This window comes from Triturus cristatus, chromosome 8 (genome assembly GCF_964204655.1).
Source record: "Triturus cristatus chromosome 8, aTriCri1.1, whole genome shotgun sequence".
Classification (NCBI taxonomy): Eukaryota; Metazoa; Chordata; class Amphibia; order Caudata; family Salamandridae; genus Triturus; species Triturus cristatus.
The window spans coordinates 204,254,698-204,281,122 of record NC_140591.1 but is presented as its reverse complement, the minus strand read 5'-3'; the positions used below and the strand labels follow the sequence as shown (position 1 = coordinate 204,281,122).

The 26,425-nt window shown below is 46.7% G+C and overlaps 1 protein-coding gene across 2 annotated transcripts in view; it reads right to left on the bottom strand.

Annotated features, from left to right (window-relative positions):
- CRYZL1 (crystallin zeta like 1) overlaps positions 1 to 26,425 on the bottom strand; it is a 266,504-nt gene that overhangs the window by 154,344 nt on the left and 85,735 nt on the right. For both annotated transcript variants that reach the window (XM_085621362.1, XM_085621363.1), the window contains exon 5: positions 7,653 to 7,697. In XM_085621362.1, the coding sequence (XP_085477488.1) occupies positions 7,653 to 7,697 (45 nt within the window). The remainder of the gene's footprint in view (positions 1 to 7,652; positions 7,698 to 26,425) is intronic.

The following is a 26,425-nucleotide window of genomic DNA, read 5'->3' as shown; positions in this document are numbered from 1 at the left end:
CATGAAAGTGGCGCTCGTGAGGAAGTTTGGACTAACACCCGAGAAGTATAGACAGAAGTTCCGGGGTAGCCACAAACTGGGCACACAGAATTGGGTGGATTTCCTGGACTATGCAAAGAAGGCATTAGAGGGTTGGATACAGGGCAGTGAGGTGAGGGACTACGAGGGGTTGTTTGATTTGATGTTGAAGGAACACCTGCTCGAAAAATGTTTCCCTGAACTGCGTCAACACCTGGTGGATAGCAAGCTGACCAATCCCCGGAAGCTTGCTGAGGAGGCGGACATTTGGGCTAGTACCCGAGTGTCCACAAGGGGGACTGGAGGGGACTCTCAAAAGACCGGACAGGGCGCCCCCAGGAAGAAAGAGGGAGGGGAAAAGAAAATGGAGTTCTCTAAAGGCCCCCAAAATAGTTTCCAAGGGAAGGGAACAGGATTCACCCCTAGGGCTAACCCACCCAGAAACCCTAATCCTGGCCAGAGTCAGCAGCCAAGGGTTGTCCATTGCTTCGAGTGCAGTGGTGTCGGACACTATAAGGGAGATGTGAAGTGCCCGAAAAGACCACCCCCTCCCATCGGAGGAAAGGCCCCCGGAGTAGCTAGTGTAGTGCTCGGGGAGGAGATGCCTTTAGATAAGGGAAGGGAGTGGGTGGGTGTCACTTTAGTGTCCCTGGGAGAACGGGAGATGGTTCCTAAGATCCAGGTGCCCGCAAATACCACAAAGTATGGGCAGTGGGTCACCATCAACGGCCAAAGAGGGAGGCTCTGAGAGACACAGGAGCCAGTATGACTATGGTACGTAGCCAACTGGTATCTCCAGAGCAGGTGATTCCCGATGTACTCAACCCTGCCGCGATGGCTGACGGCAGAATGGGCCACTATCCGGTGGCCGAGGTTCCATTTGAATGGGAAGGGGTTGCAGGGTTGCTTCGAGTTGCCGTAAGCCCTGCCGTGCCAGTCGATTGTCTGCTGGGGAATGACATGGAGCATAATGCTTGGAAGGAGGTGGAATACCGGACTCATGCTGAGATGCTGGGTACACCTGACTGGGCCTGTGTCAGCACAGGGTCTGCGACTACCCGGAGGGGGAGTTCGTTTAGGCGGGAGCCTGGAACAAAGGCACCGCCGGCTGCCGACCAAGGGAAGAACCGAGGGCAGGAGGAGCCTGCCTCGGCATCCGCGCCCCGTGTGACGGATAGGCCACCGGAGGTGGTGGACCAGGAGTCCACGGAGGGGGATGTTACCGAACTGGAGAATCCTACCCATCCCGGCCGAGTGGCACGTGGAGGGAGGGCCGACCAGGGAGAAATTCTGCAAGGGCCAGAGGGAGTGTCCTACCCTTGAGGGACTGAGGCGACAGGCCGAAGCCCAGGCAGCCGGGAACGTTGAGGGGAACTACCACATTTACTGGGAGGATGGCCTCCTCTACAGTGAACCCAAGGCACCCATGCACGGATCGTCACGGGCCTTGGTTGTCCCTCAACGTTATCGAGCCTTTCTCCTGGAATTGACTCATGAGATCCCCTTGGCAGGACACCTAGGGCAAGCCGGGCAAGACAAGACCTTTGCCCGGCTTGTCCCACACTTTTATTGGCCTCAAATGAAAGTGTCGTCCGACACCTACTGCCGGACGTGCGTGTCTTGTCAAGCCAGTGGGAAAACAGGGGTGAAGCTGAAAGCTCCCCTGGAACCACTTCCTGTCGTTAGCACCCCCTTTGAAAGGGTGGGCATCGACATTGTGGGTCCGTTAGATCCGCCTACTACAGCTGGTCACAGGTTTATCCTGGTTCTGGTGGATCATGCCACACGGTACCCGGAGGCTATACCTCTGAGGACCATTACTGCACCTGTTGTGGCTAGGGCCCTGATGGGAATCTTTACCCGAGTGGGTTTTCCCAAGGAAGTTGTATCTGACAGGGGGACCAACTTCATGTCAGCATACATGCGGGCCATGTGGAAGGAGTGTGGAGTGACCTACCGGTTCACCACTCCTTACCACCCCCAGACCAATGGTCTGGTGGAGAGGTTCAATAAAACCTTGAAAGGCATGATCAGAAGTCTGCCTGAAAGCCTGCGGAGGAAATGGGACGTCCTCCTACCCTTTCTATTGTTTTCTTACAGTGAAGTGCCACAGAAGGGAGTGGGCTTCAGCCCCTTCGAGCTTTTGTATGGGCACCGTGTGCGTGGACCTCTCAGCCTGGTGAGAGACGGATGGGAAAGAACTCCCAGAAAGCTTCCCCAGGACGTGGTGAGCTACATGCTGGCCTTCCGGAGCCAAATGGCTAAGTTGTGGAAGCAAGCTTCTGACAACTTGGAAGCCAGCCAAGCAGTGATGAAGGCGTGGTATGACCACAATGCTCACCCGGTGGAGTTGGAGCCTGGCCAGAAGGTGTGGGTGATCGAACCAGGAGCGCTTAGCGCCCTCCAGGATCGCTGGTCAGGACCCTTTGAGGTGTTGGAGAAGAAGGGTAAGGCTACCTACTTGGTGGATCTGAAGACCCCTCGCCAGCCCCTACGAGTGCTGCACGCCAACCGCCTCAAACCCCACCATGAGAGGCCCGAAGTCATATTGCTGATGGTGACTGACGGAGCAGAGGACGTGGAAAGCGAGCCTCTCCCCGACTTATTTGCGTCTCAAGAGAAGGATGGGTTGGTGGAGGGAGTGATTCTCTCCCCGTCCCTAACTCCTGAACAGCAGGAGGACTGCCGCCAGGTCCTGGGGCAGTACTCTTCGTTGTTCTCCCTTGTTCCGGGTAGGACTCACCTGTGCGTCCATGACGTGGACACAGGAGACAGCCCACCTGTGAAGTCAAAGATCTACCGGATGACAGACAAGGTGAAGGCCAGCATTCACAGTGAAGTCACTAAGATGCTGGAGCTAGGAGTGATTGAACCTTCCAGCAGCCCCTGGTCCAGTCCAGTGGTACTAGTACCAAAAGCTGCACCACCGGGTGCCCAACCGGAACTGAGGTTCTGTGTGGACTACCGGGGACTGAATTCAGTAACCAAGACTGATGCTCATCCGATCCCGAGGGCGGATGAACTGATTGACCGGCTGGGAGCTGTCCAATATCTGAGTACCTTTGACCTTACTTCCGGGTACTGGCAGATCTCTCTGACTGATGGAGCTAAGGAAAGGTCAGCCTTCTCCACGCCCAAGGGCCACTACCAGTTCTGCGTGATGCCCTTTGGGCTCAAGAACGCACCTGCCACGTTTCAGCGTCTGGTGAACCAGATCCTCACCGGAATGGAGAGTTGCTCTGCTGCTTATCTGGACGACATTGCCGTCTTCAGTAACAGCTGGGAGGATCACTTGCGTCACCTGCAAACTGTTCTCCAGGCCCTGAAGCAAGCTGGGTTAACGATCAAGGCCAGTAAATGCCAGATCGGGCAGGGGTCGGTAGTGTACCTTGGACACTTGGTGGGTAGGGGAGCGGTGCAGCCCCTCCAGGCGAAAATCGAGGCTATCATGGCCTGGGAACCCCCCAAGACTCAGACTGAGGTCCGAGCTTTTCTGGGCCTCACCGGATATTACCGCCGCTTCGTGAAGGGGTATGGGACCATTGTGGCCCCCCTCACGGAGCTTACGTCCAAGAAGCAACCTCGACGGGTAGTCAGGACGGAGGCTTGTCAGCAGGCTTTTGTGAAACTGAAGCAAGCCATGTGCGAGGCCCCGGTCTTAAGGGCCCCAGACTTTTCCAAGGAGTTCATTGTCCAGACGGATGCATCGGAACATGGCATTGGGGCAGTGTTATCGCAACTCAATGAAGAGGGTCTGGATCAACCCGTGGTCTTCCTATCCCGGAGACTACTTCCCAGGGAACAGATGTGGAGTGCAATAGAGCGTGAAGCCTTTGCAGTGGTATGGGCTCTGAAGAAGTTGCGGCCATACCTGTTTGGCTCGCACTTCCTAGTTCAGACCGACCACAGACCCCATCGGTGGCTGATGCAGATGAAGGGGGAGAATCCCAAGTTGCTAAGGTGGTCTATCTCCCTACAGGGAATGGACTTTCAGGTGGAACATCGGCCTGGAGTGGACCACACCAATGCAGACGGTCTCTCAAGGTATTTCCGCCTTAGTGAGGAGAACTCCCAAGGGGTTGGGTAGCTCTCCCCACTTTCAGCTGGGGGGGACGCGTGTTAGACCTGTCAGCCCTTTGGGTGGTCCCTCCTCATCATTATTTATTTTGTCCCACTTCTGCCTCAAACCCTGTTATAATTTCTCCTTTTTGGGAACCACCAGACTTTTTAGTGTTGATGCAGGGTCAGGGAGCCATTTTCCCTACCCCTAGAACTTCTGTCTGAGGGCCTGAGACACAAAATGGTGGCCACCCATTGTCACCTGTGACATCACCAGAACCCACTGGAGGTTTCTAGAACCTTCTGTAACATTCTAGAACCCTGTGACAGTGGGAGGCAGTTTAGAATGTTGGGAGGCCATCTCAGAGTGTCAGTTGGCATCTGACTAGGGAGAAGAGAGAGGACAGAGATAGAAGGAGGTCGGAGTAAGGCAGCAGAGGTGGAAACCAGTGCTTGGAGTGGGGTCCAGAAACCCACCCTTGATGCTAGTCTCTACTGACCAAGCCCAACCTAAAGCCCTGTGTGGGACCAAGACCAGAAGAACCATCTTAAGGACCTGAATATTTGAAACAGGCCTTAAAGAGGAAGAACAGCAAGTTCCTGACCTGTTCAGTGGTGTCCTCCTGGAGTCCTGACGTCGAGAAGCCTGGAGACCTGAGGCCTGAGGTAGAGAAGCGGCGCTGACAGAAAGCAGACGTCGTGCCCGGAGCCGCCAGAGGTCGAGTGAGGGCGCCGACGGAGGTCGTGGAGAGGCGCCGGAGGTCGAATGGAGATTCACCCGAGGTCGAGGTGAGGCGTCGACGGGGGAGTGGAGATTCACCCGAGGTCAAGGTGAGGCGTCGACGGGGGAGTGAAGTCTGCCCACCGGAGTCGTTGGAAACTGAGGTGAAGCGCGCCGGAGGTCGGGAGTCGGAAACTGAGGTGAAGCTCGCCGGAGGTCGGGAGTGGAGATCGCACTCCGGAGACACCCGGAAGCGGGGAGACCGTGTCCCTGCGACGCCGGAAGGCGACATCGAGTCGAGACCGGCCAGCGACATCGAGTCGAGACCGTCCAGCGACATTGAGTCGAGGCCGCCCAGCGACATCGATCCGGAGCCGCCTCACGGCGTCGACACGGTGCCGAGCGGAGTCGATCATCGTGAAAAGGGCAGTAAGTGGTAGAGGGGGCGTCTGAGGCCCCGTGGAGCCCTAAAAGACCATTCTAGGGGCTAGAGGGGTGTTAGAACGAGCCTGGGAGTGCCAGGGGTGAACTAAGACTGGTGCAGTGACATCTGTGAGGGGCTGTGTAGTTTGGAGGGCCAGATCTTTAGGTTACCCTTGTTCTGCCTCAGCTTAGGCCCCAGCCTTGACCAATCTAGGTGGGACACCCCCATGCCACCCAAATGACCACGAGCTGTGTATGGGCAAAGTAAGACCAAGTTACCTCATGAAAGTGATCTGATCTGTAACTGTCATTGATTGCTTTTCCTTATTTATTGAGGGTGCTTTATTTATTGTCTTCCACTAATTTATTCCTGCACTGTATTTATTGTCTGACTGTATTTATTTGCCGTCTGTATTTATTGCACATCTATTTATTCTTTGCTTAATGAGGACCTGAACCTATTTATTGAAATTCCAAAGTAGCGTTGTTTATTTGACCTGCTCTTTTGAAGGAAAATCCTATTGTACTGTATTTATGTTATGAAACCTGCAACTAAGAGAAAATAAGATAAAGACATATATATTTTCATCTTGTCTCCCATAATTTTTACGGTGTAGTGTCGTTTTTGGAACGGATGAACGCATGGTTATTGTGAGGGTGTGACGTACGCTTAACACGGTGCCTGACCCCCAACCGCTCGAGCCAAGCTACCACGGTGCTGGGAACCTGGTGACTGCTAACCCGGTTGCCCGGTTTCCAACAGTATCCATCAGAAAGGTTTTTATCACAGCACCAATGTTGTCATCCGAATCTGGAATTTTAGTACATAATAGAAGTGGGCTCTTCTGATGTTGCTGTTGAAGCTGACTTTAAAGTACAATCTCAAAGGAATAGGCAACTATTGGAATGTTGACTCTGTTGCCTATCTCTCTGGGAAGCTGACAACATGTTAATCTTTCAAGAAAATACAACCATCCTGCTCTGAAGCTGGATGCAATAATATGGTAAAGTTAAGATTAATCGGAGGTCTGTGAGCTTGGTATCCTGCATGGAGACCTAGACTGTTGTTCTGTTCAGTTGACATAAATGGGCATTGTTTGGAGGACTATTGCTGTGAACATGTTGTTAATACTGAAGCTTCACAGGTATTAAGCACCTTTGATTTTGGGCATCCTGATAACCTGATTCTCAGAAGGGGACTGGAAATTATAAATGCTGTTAGGAGCTCCCAGAAATGGACAGCGTCAATCTACATCAGAGAACCCTGGTACCATCCAATAATAATATGTATGAACATTGTTAGTCATATTTACTGTATTACCCCAGTGATGTTGGAGGGTTTCGAAGATGAAGACAACTCCATGGAGACAACTGTTCCTTGTGTAACTGGCAAATGGCAAGCATGTGCTGAGTGTGACCTAACTGAAAGACAGATGTTCAGGAGTTTACCCCATGCTGCAAGTGGAATAAGGCTGACTGAAAGGAGGTTATTCTTCTTTTAGTGTAAAAGAGCAACTGAGAAAGGACTAAATGTATTGATGTCTTACTCTGTGTGGCAGTTTTATCCTGCTACAAGTACCAGAGATGCGTCATTGACCAATGCAATTACATGGTTCGAGTGAGCCAGGATCAACTCAATGGCTTGGCTTCGCATATCTATTGTGTATCTTCCGGAAAATGTGCATCACTACTATCACTTGTAATAGGCACGTCTTAGTGAGCTCTTTTTAACCTGGGGGTTTTATTGCCATTGGGAGGGTGCAAGTTCATATCATATTAGGGAATCAGAGTAGTCCATACTTAAGACAGGTATATCTGACTAAGTGGTCTAGAGACATTAGTGATAAATGTCCCTATGTACAAAAGTCCTCTGCTTATGTTAGATCCAATTTATTGTGAGAAACATGTGACCTATCCTACATAGTTATATACTATCGGCATGCCACTAAGGTAGTGCTGGATGGAATAACAAATGGGGACGTGACACAATTAGTGAAGAATAAAAATTAAAAAAGAATAAGAGAAAGCGTATTTGAAATAGGAGTATTCAAAGCTCTTCCAAATTCTATATTGTCGAAGAGAAGTAGCCATAACACACATTCTAGATACCAGGCCTGGTATCCTATCTACTTATATGAATCACAATATGCCATAATTCGAGCATGTTTGCTTGAAGGTTTTTAAGGTAACCAAAGCAAATGAAATTTCAAAACAGTCATGACTTTTTTCACATTTGTGTATATTGGACTTTGTGGAATAATGTTTAATGCAACTCAATGTCTCATGTATAAACTTAGGGTAGACTAGTTAAAAAACAATCCACAGATTATCCTAGTACCTATTTTAATGTTAATAAGTATCATCATTATTAGTTGTAATCATCCGCCATAACAAGTGTGGAACACTGTAATTTTTATAATTTGCAACTTACCCACCACCTCATCGTCTACTTGGAAGAAGGAGACCTTGGATCCCACTATGAACCAAATACACACACAAAACATCCAGTGAGCAAGTGGATAATAAGTTCAATTCCAAGAGAAATCAAGTATTGACATATTTAAACAAAAGTGCTAAAACACTGGCAAGTACACCTTGAGCTAAATGCAAGTGAGATATATATTCTTGGAAAAATCTTAGTTGATTTGGCCTGATGGGCTAGTGATCCATTTCTGACTTGGAATGAGGAAATAGACTTGAATGTTAGGATTCTGCAAGTGGTGTTTTGGGAGTTTTTGATTGGCCACTTGAGTCACTGCTAGTTTATCTTGCACACAAACCAGCTACCCATTCCAAGAAAGGCCAGAAATTACAAAAATATCACAAAGCTAAAGGATGGAAAAATACATGTGATCATACTTTTTGTATCCATTACTGTCAGGCTGAGTTATCTGAAGCATGAAGTTGGAGAGGGCACTGAGCTTTCTCTCAAATGAAGAAAGCTGAATGTCCCTGGTACACATATCTCAAGTGACCAAGACTGCAAAAGGAAGGGAACTTAAGCGCCACTTCTGGGTAAACAAGGGTGAGTAGCTAAGTCTTAACTCAAGGGACAAGTATGTGGTGAATATTGGGCAGTACAACAGAAAAGCAAAAAAAAAAGAAAGTCAAATGCAACATGGTAATGAGAAATGAGATGGTGCTCTCACAATGAGTGCGGTAACCTTGTGGAAATCTGTAACCTCATGTGGAAATCGGCAAACCTCATTTGGAAACCGCTAAACCACATAATAAAGCTCATAAACACACTATACAGAAATGAAACTAGGGTCTCTGGCTAGACAACAATGTTCACAATGTTCTAAACAAAAATGTTCACCAAGTCTAAACACACCTGGAAGTGAAAACAGAGAACTTAGCATTATAGTAGAGATATGTAAATGAAAGGTTCACAAAACGCTGCTGTTTACAAAGAGTGACAATTTTAATAAAGACAGTAGCAAGAGTACAGGCTGGAGTAGAGTGACAGAGTGGAGTAGCATTGTGTGGCATGCAGTGGCATTGTGTGGCATGGAGTAGCAAGTGTAGCGTGGAGTGGCGTTTCATTGTATGGCGTGGAGTGGCATTGTGTAGTATGGAAACATGCCAAAGTTGCCATTTAATTGCCCTATACTGCTTCAAAGCCTGGTCAGGACTAGTAAGTGCTATATAAACGCAAATATAAATAAAACACCACAATAGGTTACCAATTAGCTCAACCTACATCTATGTAAAGATCGGACGCCTTTAATCTGATGCAGAAGCTTGTTAGTACGTACAACACTCCTTTGAGAACCCATTTGTTTACAGATAAATGTGTTTTAGACTGGGAGGGGCTATTGGGCGAGAGAGCGACATAGATCGTACTGGTTGGGGATAAAGAAGATGGAGACAGGTATCGGCAGTGAAGAAAATAGTACCTGAATCATAGCCTGATCAACAGACAGACACTAAGTGACTTGAATCAAACTGTGCAAGGTCCTTGCTGCACAGAAAGAAAAGGAAGTGGCGCTTGGCAAACACTCGACAATTAGGAGGCAGCATGGAAGAGTGATAATGAAGCGAAGAAATGGTAAGCAATGGGTGGGATTCAAGCACTTTTTTGTAAACAATACCCGTCACAAGCGCAGTGCATGCACTGTGCAGACGAGACCTCAAAATAATAGAGATAACACAGCCACAGACTGGGTTGGAGACTTTTATTCTCACAATATAATTTGATTTAGTATTTATAGATTCTAACTTAAGATATTTATGGTGTGTAGCAAACTGTTTCTGCTCATTTAGTCCACCATGATTTTTCACTTTTGATTACTCAGCTTTTGGACCTTTACTGTGGGTAAGTCTCACTACCCAAGTCTCCCTCATGGTAATTAGACTGTTTACTGCCAGTGTCGACCTTTTAGGATAAGCTGATGTAGCCTACCAAGGGAAAGGGCACAGTACTGGTTACATATGAACATAGGTGTGGACTACACGTGTGAGATTACCATAGTGGTCTTATAATATTAATAGGCATTCATAGATAGGTCAGTAGGGCTTACTGGAAAATGTGTAGTGCTTTAACTGAATTACACATAAAGGCTAAATCTGCCCGAATATTCAGTTTCACTTCACTTAGACATACACAGTCCAGCATGGTATCAAACTGGGGGAAAACATGCCCTCAATTTTGATTTTGCAGATCCCAACACAAAAAAACTTGACATCTCATGGGGTTTGAAGAATGTTCATATTTCTCTGGATCAGCTCATAATCCAATTCCTGGCCTACGTCCCCCCTACTGGGCCAAGTTAATTACTCTAGAGCCCAGAAGAAGGAACATAGGTCTCCCCACACAAAAGGAGCAATTATCAGTGATTGACTCGGTTCTGGGATAGGAAGGAGTGGGGAAAAATCTTCATTTTATAATTAGCTTGGCAGGCCTACTGAACACAAAGAGGAAGCCCAGATAACTAGAGCCAACACAGGAAAGGCTCACCTTCTGAAGTTTTATTGGGAAGTAAAGAGGCACTGATGTCAGAAAGGGATGGCGCAGAGGCCCTAAAAGGAGCTCTGTCTGGCGAAAAATTAAAGTCGCCATGAGGAAATGTCCAAAAATGCTGTACTGGAGGGTGGGGTAGGTGTGCAGGGATGATGTTTCATCCTAGGATTGCCCGGGGATTCCTGGCATCTAGAACGTTTCACACCCACTTAACAAACCTTGCATAAGGGCAAAACAGTTGAGAAGACCCTGGATCTGGGAGGCAATGACGGAGGAAAGGATGAAAAGCTAGAAAGAGAAATCACCTGATGCTCTGCCAAGATGGACTAGGACTTTGTAATCAGTTGACCACCAGGACTAGGACTGGTCATTCCAGGGCCAGTGGCGCTAGGCCCCTTATGCCTCCCAAGGACCAGTTGGGAGAAGCTCTGGACTCCACTGCCCCCCCGGGTGCCTTCAAAGACTGCCATGGAGACAGGCATGAGGTGTTCTGCCAGCTGGTAGTGGAGGGTATGTGAAAGATGGCCCAAAAGCAGGAGAGGACCACCAAGAGCCAGGAAGAGGAGGAGGCTGGTGCAGGAAGCCAAAAGACTCAGCTTTACACAAAGTGTGCTGCGTAATATGGTCCAATATCGTAATCGAGGGTTTCTGGTGACATCATAAACCACAAGGCCAAAAACTGAGTGGTTTGTAAACGTCACCAGAACCTTGCGAAGGTAATATAGAACGTATTATACAGGGTTCCCTACCCGTTCTGTACTTTTTATATTGTTTATTTTGTGGCTGTTAGGTTGAAAAACCTATTTTCTTTAAAAGGAAACTTACAACGGACACGTTATAGGAATGTTTATGCTTTGTTTACTTTTCTTGGTTAATAAAGCTATGGAAAATGGTGAAGGTCCGTGGATTTAAGCAATTTTCTGGTTGTAGCATTGACTGTATAAATATAGATTTAATGCATTTGACACAATTTACAAACTTTTTAGATTTCACGAAAAATTGTGTTTCTTTCTGAAATGCATAAACATTATGCTGAAAGAGAATGAGCTGCATAATTTCAATTTTTTCCACATAATGTCGATAACCTTCCTGCATAATTTGGTTCTCCATGCCACAGTCTCCTAGTACGCCCGACAATGTTAAAGCTCATTGTCTTTGCGAGAATGACTTCTGTATTTCACAGGTAACCATTAAATATTTCTCATATTTCACCGCTTGCACACCACTTCATTTTGTGCAATAACAAGCACCAAAACATGTCATATACATTGGTACTAGAGCAAAACCCTGCAGTGCCTTAAAGTGAATTAAAAAATTCCCTTGAGCAAAAGGGAGGCAATGACATAAATGTGTCAAAGTTATGCAGACTGAGGGAGTTCGTGCTTGAATAGGGATTCTTTAATGTACAATAATTACTTCCTTCAATGCATTTTTCTTGCACACAATTTGACAGAATTTGTCCAGGGAAAAAAAAGTCAAGGTTCATACCTTGTACCGAGAGGCGGATAAGGACATACAGTATTGCTTGAATACCCCCCCCCCCCTCCACCCCCATTCCAAGGTGAGGAACTTCGAATGATATGCAAATACCTCAGCTCATGGTATTGATATTTACCAGGTGTGGCAGTAAAATAGATCCCGAGTATTCACTAGTGCAACCATCCTTTTTTTGTAAACAGAGATGCTAGTACGATTTATCCAAATGCTGCACTTTAAAAGTTGCTATAACTTCTCCTATGAACTGGCTCTATCATTTTTAATGGTTGTAAATTTGCTACATATATGTTGCTGACTTTCCCCGGTCCGAAGTTTGTTGCAGAGGGTTGGTGATAGGAATTTTTTGATCGCCATTTTGTATGTGCCATATTTTAGGGACTATTTTAAGTGGTTAGCACGCTGGTGGCCAGTGGGTCTTTTTCTTCTTACCTCCACGCCTATAAAATGTAGGGACAGGCGAAGACGTGCTGCAGGCATGCCACTGTGCCACAGTCAAGCCAGTCTGCACCTGGATAGCGCATGGGGCCAGGAACTCTGCTCATTTTGCAGCACACCCCATCTCTAAGTCAGAGGATTCACTCCTCTCCTTCAAAAGCCTGCTCTGTATCCAATGTTTATATACCATCCGCCTTGAGAGAGAGGCTACATATTGTTTGGACTGTTTGTTTTAGTTGAAGCCTCACCCCCAGCGTAAGGAGGACACAGTTACCATCTCTACTAGTGTGGAGGGCAACTCGGTAAGCTAAGACAATAATTGCTTCTGCTTTTATAGTTGGAATTGTCCTTCACTATCCAAATACAAGTGGGATATGTTTACCCTACTTGATAATTTGCAGCCAATGCCTTGTTTTTTTACAGAGATGTGGCTTAACAAGCAAGCCAGCAGTGCCCGTGGTGCTCTCCTTGCCGGAGGACTACCACATTGTTAGGCGGGGGTGGCATAGCGATAGTTTAGAGATCTCATTTCTCTGCGAATGTAGAGAGCTTTCCATCGCCAAATGTGAAGGGCTGTTTACTGTCTTAAGGTCTCTCCCATTTATTCTGAGGCACATTCCTTCGCCGCCCTCCAGCTCACAATTCTCAATCGGCACAGGATCATGTAGCGTAGTGATGAAGGCCGCAAACTTCACAATAGTGGGAGACATTCCCTTTGATAACATACGTTGTCTCTGGGTGCTCAGCCTTATACATGATTTGAAAGCTATTCAGCTTTCTCTACTTGTTAAAACAGCCACTCACAAAGCTGGTCACATCTTGAACTCTATCTTTTCAAATCTAAAAAACATTAGAGGAGGACACCCCTCTTCCACTTAGCTGGTCGGATCAATTTGCTATTCCTGCAAAGCTGTGGAACCAGACAGCCTCTCCCTGTGTTTCAACCCCACCCTTCATGTCTCGACCTTGGTCTAAACTAAATGCCCTGTTGTTGCATAATCTTCTAGAGCAAGATCGGATGAAGCTCCCCAGCAGGGTGGATGAGGCGCATCTGAAGTTAAGAGCCTGGCTACTGGATGCCCTCGACCGTCTTATTCTTTTAAGAGAAACGCCTCTCTAACTTCACAAACATTCGGTACCCTGAATGCCAGCCTCCTGCCTCTCAAAAAACTGTGTAAGAAGCTTGAACAGGCATGGAGAAAAGGCTAATGCAGCAAAATAATCTATAGATAGGCTATTCGGAAATATCTTCAAAGGCTGGAGCTTTTAGGTCCTGGACAAACCCTATTTTTCTGAGACATTTACGACTAAGCGTCCGCTTGGGTCGTGTCTAAGCCCGGCTCTTTTTAACATCTATGTTCGTCCTTTGGCAGACCTGGTAGAGTCTTCCAGTTTCATTCTATTCCCGTACGCAGGTAACACTCAATTAGTATTCTCCCTTTCCCCAGAATATGGAGGTTCTGCAGTACGCCTTAGGCCTTGCATCCTAGCGGTCTCCAAATGGATGGGGATGAATTGTCTGCAGAGTAGGGGAAGAAAAACGGAGGTGATCATTGTGGGCAACCAGCCGACACTCTAGTTTGCGGTGTGGTAGCATGATGAGCTTGGCTCTCTTCCCTCGCCTAAACCTGCAGTAAAGTACCATGGGATCTGGCTCAATGACGAACAAAGGATGGACCTCCAGATCAAAAAACTGGTTGTGTGTTGCTGTGGCCTACTCCGCAGTCCATAACATTTTCTTGTAGGCGTTATCAGACCATACGCAAAAGACCCTAGTCCAAGCATCTATCATCTCCCCCCTGTACTATGGCAATGTACTTGATCTGGGGGTTTCACAGTCCTCCCTTAAATGACTTCAGATGATAAAAAAACTTTGAAGTGCAGCTGCTACTCCACATACCTAAATATCATTCAGTGTTTGCTCACTTGCCCTTGCTCCACTGGCTTCCGGTGAATAAATAATTACGTTCATGGCATTATGCATTGCCTACAGGGCCTTCTCAGGCTCCCGGCCTAGATTAATCAGAGTCCTGATTCGACCATTAGAGCCGACTAAGGCTCCGCAGCTAGCAATGTCCAAATTAGCAAAATCATCCAGGTTCGGGAGAGGCAGAGCTGGAAGGTGCTCATTCAGCTATCTGAACTCTCTTCTACTTCAGTTCCAGTTTGGTCCCAGGGAAGCATTAGTCAGGAAAAATCACAAAACATGCCTTTTGTAAGTCAGCATCATTGTGTTTATTTGTACTGCATCAGTGATGAGAAGCCCTGGTAATGTCGCTATGTGCTTTATAAAAAATAATCTAAAACTAAACTACAGTCATAGAAATGTGTCACCTTGTATGAATTGACACACCCACTGTAAACCTTTGACAAGTGGCAATGTGGTCCTTTGGGAGGAGTCAGCTAAAAGGAATAAAGAACCCTTGTGGCCAGTGACAAGATCAACTAGCCCTCATTAGAACATAATCTCATTCACTATTTACATTCTTGGTTAAGGGCAGGTCGACTACTTGAACGCCAACCACCACAAATTAACCCCCATTTACTTTTTTAAATTTGTTTTTATTGGTTTTTCGGTAAACATATTCATATACGTGAACGAGTTTCTTTCCGTTGCTGCAACATGCAGCAGCAGAAGATGTTGATCGTCACAGAACATCAGTATACATTATGTCACAGTTAATGTTACCGTAAGCATATCCGTCTCAGTCCTTACATCTGGTTGGTTGTATGATGATACAGTACATGTATAGTGCCGCCGGAACAGTGCATGCATTTTTCAGAATATGGTACTGCTAGGGGACAGTGCGATGCAGGCAGATGGATGTGAGCTGTTCATTTAGCTATAACTATAAGTGTCGGGTATTAAACTTGGAGTAGGGTTGGGATGCTCCCGTTGGTATGCGGGTGTATAAGGTTAATATGTATGCCTCCTACGGTGTATACTACTGGCGCCGTAGCCGCGTAGTTTCGACGTGCGTGTGTATCTAATTAAGGGCGCGTGGTCAGGTGTACAGGTACGGTCTAAAGGCTAAATACTGCGTGCGCGGGATTAGACAGTTTAGGCGGTTGTCTGTGAGGACTGGGCTGGCGGGTCTGTGGGTACAGCCTCCCAGTATGTAGATATGGGTACTTTCCTGAGGCCCATTGTTTCCTCCCTTTTGATCGCTATGCCCTCTGCTCTGGCATATGCGAGGGTGGAAGTCCTCAAGTCTATGGACTGTCTTGTGGATGGCCCATTGTCAATGGTTTGGATTGGAATCAATGTCCACCTAAGTTTTATTTCCGTAAGTTCCCACCTTAGCATTCTATATGCATGAATACATAAATGTTATAGATCACAGAGAAAGATAGCCTTAGGAGGAGTACTATGCAATGGCTAAACTGGATTACTTTGATTTATTTATTAGTACTAATTTCCCATACTCGAGCCACACTTAACGGAAAGCCTTGTATCAAGCTCCAATTCCTGACACAAACTTACGTTTTTGGACAAAAATTGCTAACTTCGCGCCTGCCAGGAATGTATAGAAGGAATCTTCTACTACTGCACCACTACTGCTGAAATGTCATTCACAAATGCAGAAAAAGCATCAGCAGTAAATCCCACATAAAGAAGAGGAAGTGGTCAGTACTTAGACCTACTCTTCTTCTAGGATGGGAAAGGGAAAGGCTCACCATCGGCTTTAATGGGGTGCAATGAAAGGTCTTTTACCATGGAGAAAAACATTTTCCTGGTGGAGAAAACGAGAAAAATATATGCTTCCGCACATTTGGCTGTCCTTTACACTGAGGGGAATTGTACACTGTGTACAACTGTGCATAAGTTGTCCTTCAAAAACTCACAAGGTAGGTGCAACAGTAATCTGGAAAACCAGTGCATGGCATTGCTTTCAAGGAGTATTTTTACACCAATTTTGTGAACCACAATAAGATGCAGAAGTAGTTCAGGGAGGAGTTGTAGAATTCTGCATGTACTTTTACAATTGGTTATGTGAATTGGGCCCAAAATGTTTTGTTGTGCAAAACAAGTTCTATCTAGAAATCAGCAGTATTCCCATGGAACCCTCTTTTTCTTCCTTCAATATTCATTGGATGATGGGAAAGTGATCCACTTCATGCCCCCTCAACCAAGTTTGCAAGAATATTTTGACGGATCTGTATTGTGAAATAGATCCATTTCGACTATTGGCCAGAACATCTTGTAGTCTGTAATGACTGGATATTCAAGGAAAGGGAAGACCTGGCATACCCACTGCATACTGACTGTAACACAATTTGCTTACTACAGGCCCCCTACACTATCTATACCAATCTAAGGTTCCCCACTCATTTCCACACAGTCACCACATCGACGCGCGTTGCATGGCATAGGGACCTGCAGGAGACTGGCTAGCATCTCGGACTAAAGGTGAGACCTGCCTCTGGCTTAGGAACGGGCTCCTCTCTGCCGACAGAGCACATGAATTTAAGGCTGGGATAACATTGGGATCTCCCAAGTTAGGAGACATATGGAAGGGATACCATATGAAATCCTTTGAAGACCTACAGACAGAATAACACATGCAAAAATCACAATTCTTCTAGCACCTTTTCAGCTAGTGGCTCACCTAAATGCATACTGGGGAGAAACTTACGAAGAAAATGTGGTTACACCAGCTTAAGGTCTCTATACCTGTGAAGCTAACCACTAAAAACACGTCTCTTTTGGAGTTGGATGATGTGATAAATGTACCGTATCAAACGCCCATCCCATCCCATGCACCGGAGAGCAAGAAAGCTGTCTTTCTTGTTTGTTAAGCTGCTAAAAGATTTACAGCCCCTGGGGTACCGCCTAGGGAGATCATAGCCCATGTCCTTAACTATAAGGATAGAGACAGTATGGGACAAAAGGTTGATACACCAGTCTCCCTTGTGGCAAGGTCGGTGTCTAAGTCACACCGCCCAACTGGCAGGTTCCGGGAACTGGGCTAAAATAGGAATTTCCAAATTGGGGAATGTCTGGGTGGGTCAAACATGGAATCCTTTCAAGAGCTGCAATAAGACTTTCACCTGGCACACACTGAATTTCACAAATACTTACAACTTCATCATGCAGTAGCTAGTCACCGCACTGTACTCACAGATGTACCTGAATTCAGCCCTATGGAGGCCAAATTACTTGACGGGCAGGCTGGGCAAGGGTAGGATATCTCAGATCTACTATTCTCTTATGCGCAATGCGCCCACTGCTCTTTAACACATACAACACAAATGGGAAAGCTCAGATCAGGCTAGGTTAGCTTCAACTACACGTCTTACTTCACTCCACAATGTCGCTGGCAAGTGGGTATACTTACTGTACCCAAATGTGCCCAATGTCACTGCATGCTAGCAGATATATTTCACATGGTATGGCAATGCCCTAACATTGCCATGTATTCGGGCAGGATAGCCAGGACCCTCACACAAAACCTGAATCGCTCAGTGGAGCTATCGCCCAAACTGGCCTTGTGGGGGCTTCTGGAGAATCTCAGAGGTAGTAGAGGAGACAGGACGTTGGTGGGCATGACGACGGAGGTTTAAAAGACATTGCATGCAAATGTAAATCTCCCACCCCGCCTACACTGGGAGAGTGGCATGCAGCAATGGGCTGGTATGCCAAGCAAGAGGAAACTATATTATGTGGCGCAACGCTGTCCCAAGACGTTTCATAAGATTTGGGGTAAATGGTGGGAGTATTATGGACTGCTGAATTAACTGAGGACTGTGGTCTATACAATGGATGGAGACCTGGATACTTGTTGGAGTGGGGGTTGCTCAATGGATGCTATGTTGCATGATGGTGTTTTGCATTGAAATCGATAAAATGTGTTAATTAAAAAGAAAAAAGACACCTTGTGTTTCTTTAACCCTTGCCACCAGTTTCCCCCAACTTAGAGAGTTGGTTCTAAGATACTTTCACTCAAAGCCAATTCCCGAAAACGTATATTTTAACTCTCAAACCCCACAAAATATGACTCTTACTTGGATTTTTCCAATTTTCAATGTCTGACCTATGGGTAAAAGGTAATTTGAAACGAATAAGGGAGTCATGGCCATGCAGGATGGCCGACAGGGTGCATGCTCGGGGAGCTCCTCCAGGGCCCCGTACGTATCCTCCTTAATCCTTCAAAATCCTGCTTACAACTTGCTGCTACCTGGCGGGGATTTATCGGGGATCCTGCTCTTTCTCTTGTGAACTGTGTGGGACAGCAGCTCTGCGCCGAGGGCTGACTTGACTGGGACCAGCAGTGGCGCAGGGCCTGGAGGAGATGAGGCTGTGGTGGGGCTTGTGCAGTCGGCCCAGATTGAGCGGTGGCTGGAAGGATTGAGGCAGACGCTGCGGTCTGCGGAGGACAGCGCGGTCCTTCCCTGCCTCATTGGCAGCGCTGGGGGGAGGCCGTAACGAACTGGAAGTGGCTACCACTGGAGCATTGTAGGACGGATGATCCCGCTAGATGGTGTGCCCTTGAACTGTGTGGGCGACCAGGGCTGCCTGGGACTGAAGCGCTGCTGTAGGGGCTCCTGCTCGCCACTGGAGGATCGAGGGGGGGGGAACAGGGGGGGGGGGGGAAGTGCTCCCCCCCCCAGCGAACATATTGGATGGTGGAACCGGCACAGCAGACCGGCCTGTAAAGGCCTAGTAGAGATCCTTGAGGGTCCTTACCACAGGTGCGACCGCATTGGGGGCGTCTGGTGACATCAACTACCCAATCAACTACAAGGTCACTGGGGCACGATTGGGGCTGGTGCAGAGACCTTCCCTGAGGAGGCCTAGAGGAGCTGTGTGACCAGGCCGGAGCAGACGCTGGAGTAGCGCCCCCCTTGAGAGATAGTGTTGCACTGTGGTGGGCACAGATAATTGCTAGTGACTGCTGTGTATCCTTTTCAGGTAGGGGGCCACATGGCGAACAACTGAAGGCGAGAGGGGGGTGGCGATTGTCTGATGGACACTGGCGAGATCTGACTCACTGCTCCGGCAACCTGCTGGGGGGCAAGCCCCAAGGCCTGTGCCAGGGCAATACCATGGAGCACTATACCACACCTGAGGCAGACACTCATAGATAGACGAGTAAAGGGGGTACTCATTATGATCCTAGCCCAGATTTGCAGGGGGACAGAACCATCCAGAGCAGACCTGCTGACAGCAATTCAGGGCTCCAGGGTTGCGCTGGAGGGAAAGATCGAGACAGTATCCATAGAGGTCAATCTACTTTGCACAGATTTATGCAAAGTCTCTGAAAGGGTACATAGAGCCGAGGAGATCATTGGGGCCTCCAACTGGAAGTAACTACTTTGAAAAAACAGATAGCTCATGTCCTCTCCTAGACGAAAACTCTGGAGGCCAAAGAGAGAGAGCGTTGCAATAATGTTTGGCTCCTGGGTTTTCCTGAGCGTGATGAAGGGAGATCTGCAAAAACAATTTATTGAGAAATCGGTGCGGGATGTCCTGGGGCTAGCAGACCTTTTGGCCTATTTTGTTGTGGAGAGAGCGTGTAGAGCACTGACTGCTTCGCCGCGTTCAGGGGCGCCCGTCGGGAGATCATAGCCCATGTCCTTAGCTATAAGGATAGAGACAGTATCCTCCAGCCGTCCCTTAATACAAATACCACCCATTATGACAACCCTAAAATCTCCATTTACCCTGATTACACACAATGAGTTCAAGGGAACAGGAAATCGTTCCTGGAAGTCAAGAGAAAATTGAGAGCCATGGGGCTGAAGTATATTCTTCTGAATTCGGCCAAGCTGCAAGTGGTCTATGAGGGCAAATCACACTTCTTCGACTGCCCAGAGCATGTTTGGAGATGGCTGGAAATGTGGGAGAAAGTACAACGAGACCAGACTGGATCTTGGAGAATGCGGGGAAGCGGGGTCTCCGCCATGACTGAAAAACAGGAGATAAAGATGGGCGACCGGAACCACGCCCTGAAGGGAGACCAGTATCTGCCTGAATAGTGATCCAATTGGATGGCAGCAGATCTGGCCCGGAGGGGTTAGAGGAAGTAAGGGGGACCTCGGCAGAGATGGAGGAGCCGGTGTCAAGTGTCACTGGGACGGACAGAGATCATTTGGAATCTACCTGAGCTTTGGTGTATCATTGGTGTAGTGTGCTACCAGCTGCTCGAGGTGGAGTGCCGGCTTGGTGGCCTTGTGTATCCATTGTAATGCCGATTTTCTAGTGGATTGGGGGGGGGGGGGGGAGTACTTGAGGGTATGTGATACTCATTTATAGATAGCTAAGGAGCAGTTAAGATGGTGCACATGTAATGTCTTCTGAATCTGGCTTTACGCATGTGGTCAGGTGGCCTAGTCCCACTCTGGTAGAGGTAGGCCTTGTTCTTTATGGTTTCGGTTTCTGCTGTGGGTCCTGGCAGCTTTACATGGATGGGTGAACATGACTTGTTTTTTGTTACATTGTTTGCTGGGGGAGAGGAGATGGGTTAGTTTACTGTTTGGTTTATCCTTGCTTTCTGAAGGTTTTGTTCGACTTTGGTTGCTGCACATTGTCCTTGTTTGCACCAAAACACAAGGAGGGAGGCAGATCACATTGGGCGACTTGCACATCGGGGTGGGGGGCCATGAAAGCGTTCAAAATTATCTCCCATGATGTGCTCCAATAATGTGATCTCCTGTAATGTCCTGGGGTTAAGAGATTATTAAACAAAGTACCGGGTTAATTCTTTCCTGAAACGCACTAAGACTCACATAGCGTGTTTGCAAGAAACACATCTCATGGCCGGCAAAATATCAAAACTGGAAAAAATGGGTGGGTTGGGAGTGTCCTTCCATCACACTTACCTTGAGGTGGACATGGAGGGCCACTATGTACTGAAGCAGGGTACACTGGACAGGAAACCTATTACTATCCTTGATACCTACGCAACCAACATAGAATACAGACACTTTTATGTAGAGATGCAAGACGAGCTTCAGCATTGTTGGCTCCGCTATATGCTGGGTGGGGGACTTTAACTGTGTTGTTGCTGGTATTGTTGACTGCCAACCGCCTCGCATGGGGTCGAAACCACTAATGACAAGGGACCGGATTTAGAACTCGGCAGATGGATTACTCCGTCACAACAGTGACGGATATCCCATTCGCCGAAATATAAATCCCGTGGGATATAATGGGATTTATATTTCGACAGACAGGATATCCGTCACCATTGTGACGGGGTAACCCATGCGCAGAGATTTTAAATCAGGCTTTGGTCACTTACAGAGGCCATGCACAATCTGTGTTTACTGGATAGCTAGAGGACATTCCACCCCCAAAAGTGCAAATATACCTGTGGTGAACAAAACTCTTAGTCCGTTAAATCGCATACTATTGGGGGCGTTCCACACCAAGGAGGCAGTACACCTGGGGAGGTTTCTCACTGTTCATGCTCTGACTTTGTTGTGTATTCAGTGGCGGGAGGAGGTAGTGAGGGGGAGAAACTGGCGTTTACCCCCCATTTTTCTAATGGACAATGCATGTAGAGTGTCACTGGCTGAGGCGCTAACAGAAATCTGGAGCACAACTGGGGTACAAAGACTACTAGGGCCACTGAATGGGAGGCCATGAAAGCAGTGGTGTGGTCGGTTTGCATTGGGTCCACTACTGGGATGCGCCACTGCTTAGAGCAAGACACTAGCACTTCAGGAGAGACAGTTAGTGGAATGGCAGAAGGAGGAAGCGGGCTTCTCTGAGGCCCGATGAGGGGTTGTGGAGATGAGGCGCAGGTTGCATGTCCTCTGGAATACACTGGACAAGTATTCACTCGTTACATACACCTGTATAAAGAAGGGAACATATCTGGGAGACCCCTCCCATACTGCACTTGAGGCCCTAGGGGGTGGGGGTTGGGGGGGGGTGACGGACATAGTTACGGATCAATTGGACATACTGAAAATCTTTCAGGCTCACCTACCGACAGTACACAGAACCGAGGAGACTGCTGACAAGGGAATGGTGGAGGCATTTCTCTGTGGGAGGACGCCCCCATGGCTTGCTCCGAAAAACATGCGGGAACTGGATGGGGACCTCTCTCTGGAAAAACTGAGGGGGCCATAAAGGAACTTAATAAATCTAAAACACCGAGTTGAAATGGCTTCCCAGCGGAAAATTACCAAGCTTATACCGCCCACTTATCGGAATGGCTACTGGAGGTCTTACAGGAAGAACGTGTAAAGAAAATTCTCGCCTTAACCATGCACAAGGATGTCATTTGTCTGTTGCCTAAACCAGGAAGGAGGCAGAACCTTCCTCTTACCGACACCTTACTAATATTAATTCAGACGTTAAGGTCCTTTGCAAACTGTTGATGACCAGACTTAGGGTAGAGATAAGGGATCTAGTGCACGATGACCAATGCATATTTATCCCGGGTTGAAGCATGGCGATGAACATACGTCGACTGACCCATGTTTTACACAAGAATGAGGGAGAGGAACATGAGCTGGCCCTGGTGGCCATAGATCTGGAGAAGGCCTTCAACATGGTGGACTGGATATACCTAATGGCAGCTTTAGGAGTGATCGGGTTTGGTCCCTTCTTTAGAGCCTTGCTGTAATTGTTGTACATGGAGCTTGTGAGGGGCGTGTGCTCTCAGACAGCTTGATGGTAGGGAGGGACACTAAACAGGGTTGCCCCCTCTCGCCATTGCTTTTCGCATTAGCACTGGACCCCTGGCTGTATTGTTGCTTTTTGCATTAGCACTGGACCCCCTGGCTGTATTGTTGCAACAGGTGAGGGAATGGGGAATACCAGTGGTAGACATTATGCACACTATCTCACTTTATGCGGATATACGCTTGTATATTTACGCTCCCCCAGGGAATGCGGAAGCATTTGGGATGTCTCTGGACTCTGGGTCAACAGTCGTAAGACCCTAGTGTTTCCTCTGAGGGGTTGGCAAAAACGTCCTGTGAGACCACCTTCCGGAGCTCGGATTCCGCTAGGAGACTGAGAGCTTCTATTACTTGGGTGTCAAAGTGGCGCATACGGAGAGTGAGAAACGTAATCTAAAATTTGAACACATCCCTGTAGGGATTCGGACTCTAGGTATTCTATTCATGGGGCTAAATACATGTGTGATGTCTGACCTAGTATGCATCGCTGCAATGTATGTTTCTCTCCCAAGGATATTTAATGTCTCTGATGATACTGAGTGTGGGTACGATGGACAGCAGGTTAACTATTGATTTAATTCGATTTAAACATTTATATAGCGCACAAATGCCAGACGGCGTCTATGCGCTTGAGCCAGATGAAAAGAGAAGGTCACCACGCAATCCAGAGCTGAAAATTAATTTACAAAAAGCCATGTTTTTAAAGCTTTTCTGAAGGCAAGGAATAGTTGGACAATTCTTTATCTCACCGGGAAGCAAGTTCCAGGTTTTAACGGTTCCCAAACAAAAACTTCTTCCAACAAACTCTTTTAATTCTGGGCGGTTGAAGGAGTTTGCCGTGAGTCGACCTCAAATTTCTGGTTGATATTTACGATTTCAATTGCTTTTTCAAGAAGTCAGGGCCCACCCCATGGAGTGCCTTAAAAGCTAGACATTGGGCTTTGAATATAATTCTCTTCTCCACAGGGAGACCGGCTGGAATTTTGGAATATCCAGCAGTAATCTGGCTGCTGCATTTTGAAGCCGTTGTAGCTTTTGAAGATGCTGCTTTTGGATCTCTACATAAAGCGCGTTTCCACAGTCAAATTTGGACAACGCCAGTGCTGTCACCAGAATTTTTACTGACTCCGGTGGAATGAAGGGGCGTATTTTTCTAATCATCGTCATGATGAAAAAGATCGAGGAAGACAGGGAAGTTATCTGATGTTTGAGAGTCAGTTTGTCATCGAAGATGATGCCTACATTTTTGGCCTTATTTAGAGGCGTTGGGGTGTCTCCCAGGCACGTCGGCCACAATCTGGTTGTCCAGAAAGAGGTATCAGAGCCCAATAAGAGGACCTCTGTCTTTCCACCATTAAGTTTCAGGCAGTTCAGACTCATCCATTGATGTACCCGAGACATACAGACATTGAAACGATTTGCTGTCTCTTCCATATTGCTGGAAACTGACACCACCAATTGGGTATCATCAGTGTACGTGACAACTGAGAACCCACATTGCCTGATGATTTTGGCCAGAGGGGAGACATACAGCTTGAATAACATAGGGCTGAGGGCCGAGCCCCGAGGCACCCTACCCAGGAGCGAGAACTGTTCTGAGGCAAAGCCCCCGCTTCAACTGATTGGACTCTATCAGACAGGAAGGAGATCAACAGTTTAAGGGCCGGTCCTCTAATACCCAATTCTGAGAGTCTGTTGATTAAAATAGTGTGGTTCACCGTATCGAAGGCCGCCGATAGATCTAATAATATCGGTGCTCCCCTCCCCCTTCCTCATCCAACATGGATCTCAGTTCCTCTGTGGCCATAATCAGGGCCGTTTCTCTACTGTGCCCCTACCGGAACCCAAATTGCGATGGATCCAAAAGGTTCTCGGAAGAGATAAAGGATGAGAGTTGCATATTAAGTATTTTCTCCAATATTTTTGCGGGGAAGGGTAGTCTTGAAATGGGTCTATAGTTGCTCGGCTCAGCTGGGTCCAGCTCAGATTTCTTCAGTAGCGGTAAAATTCATGCATTTTTCCATGCAGCAGGAAAAATAGCTGACCCAATTATCCCTTTAAACAGGACCCACAGTTGCTCACTAACCACTTCCGGGACCAGATGCAATATTTTCGGGGGACAGGGATCTTGCGGAGCCCCAGATTTAGACATCTTTACCACTTGGATGATCTGCTCTATGGGAGGTAGAGAAAAACAGGCCAGAAGGTGGGCAGGGGAGAATAGCAGGCCAGCTGGGGGCATGTCAATCAATGTATTGCCGTATCCGCTAAGCTCTTTGTACACTGCCTCCACTTTGTCCCTAAAAGATTCAGACAATATATTGCAGAATTCCTTACTGCTAACTATCTTCGGAGGCTCTGGGAGTTTAGCTAGGCTTTTCACAGTTTGAAACAATTCTTTGTTTGAGTTCTTTGCCTGTTGTAATTTCAAAGTAAAATTATTGATGTTATGTTTCTTGTTATCTCCTATGCTCCTTCACCATAATACTGTAAAAATGTACAATCTCAAAATAAAAGTATTAAAAGAAAATGTAAACAAATAATTCATATGTAACTGGTAAGCCATTTCTAATCACCTTTACAGCCTTAAAAAAGTAGGGTAGGCCGCAAAAAACCTATCGGCTGTTCGAAGAAAGGCTGTTTAAAGAGGAACGCACTCAATTGATTTTACAAAGAAAGGAGGCTCAAATAGTATTGTACTCTTAATGAAATTATTTTTTAAATGTAAAATGAAAATGATTCTCTTTTATGGAATTTGTCTTTGGTGGATATACTTCACAAATAAGTACGTACTGTCAATAAAAGGACTATAAATGGATCACTAAAATCTAAAATTAAATGAACTGTAGCTTAAACAAGTAAAAATACAATTGCTGTGTTTCAGAATTGGGTATTGTATGAAATTGGAAATAAACCAGTGTGTATGTAACATTAGATATATATTCACTGTTTCAGATTTGAGTTGTTTGTATGACTTCAGATGTATAATAGGTTATATAACCATTCCATGAGTGGGTTACCTGACAAGAAGAGCAATTAGTGCTGGGCATTTGTTTCTCTGTTACCCTTTGAAACTATGTTAACACTTTTCCAAGCTGCCATGCACCCTGACTCAGTGTAACATTGGTCCCTAACACTAAAAGCTTGCATCTATTTGGCATAGCATTGGAAAAAATATAACGTATTATTAGAGCAGAGCCACAAATGGTCATATAAAAATGGTAAAAAATAGTGGTGAAAACGGGTAACTCTGAGGTACCCTACACAACATTACTATAGGAGCTGAAGTAATCCCAGTATGCTCACTCAATTTTACTTGTTAAAATAATAATAAAGCCTGTGACACACAATAATGCACCATCTAAAAATGCTGCACAAAGATAATATAATATAAGCACAGCTAGTGAAATTTTGTTAGGAATGACTACCAAGTTATCCCAGACACTTAAAAGAGCTCAAGGAAGCTTAAAAATCATGAGGTGCTTTGTAACTCTGAAAACCCTGGATACATGGGCAATACGCTGATACCTTATCTCCCATGGTTTAAGAGTGGCATTTTTTAAATAATGGATAAACATTTTAGCTTGCAAGGTGTATCAGTTAGATGTTAGCACATTGTTGTACTGATCTGCAGTATATAAATCATTAGCCTAGAAGACTGGACTTTGTGA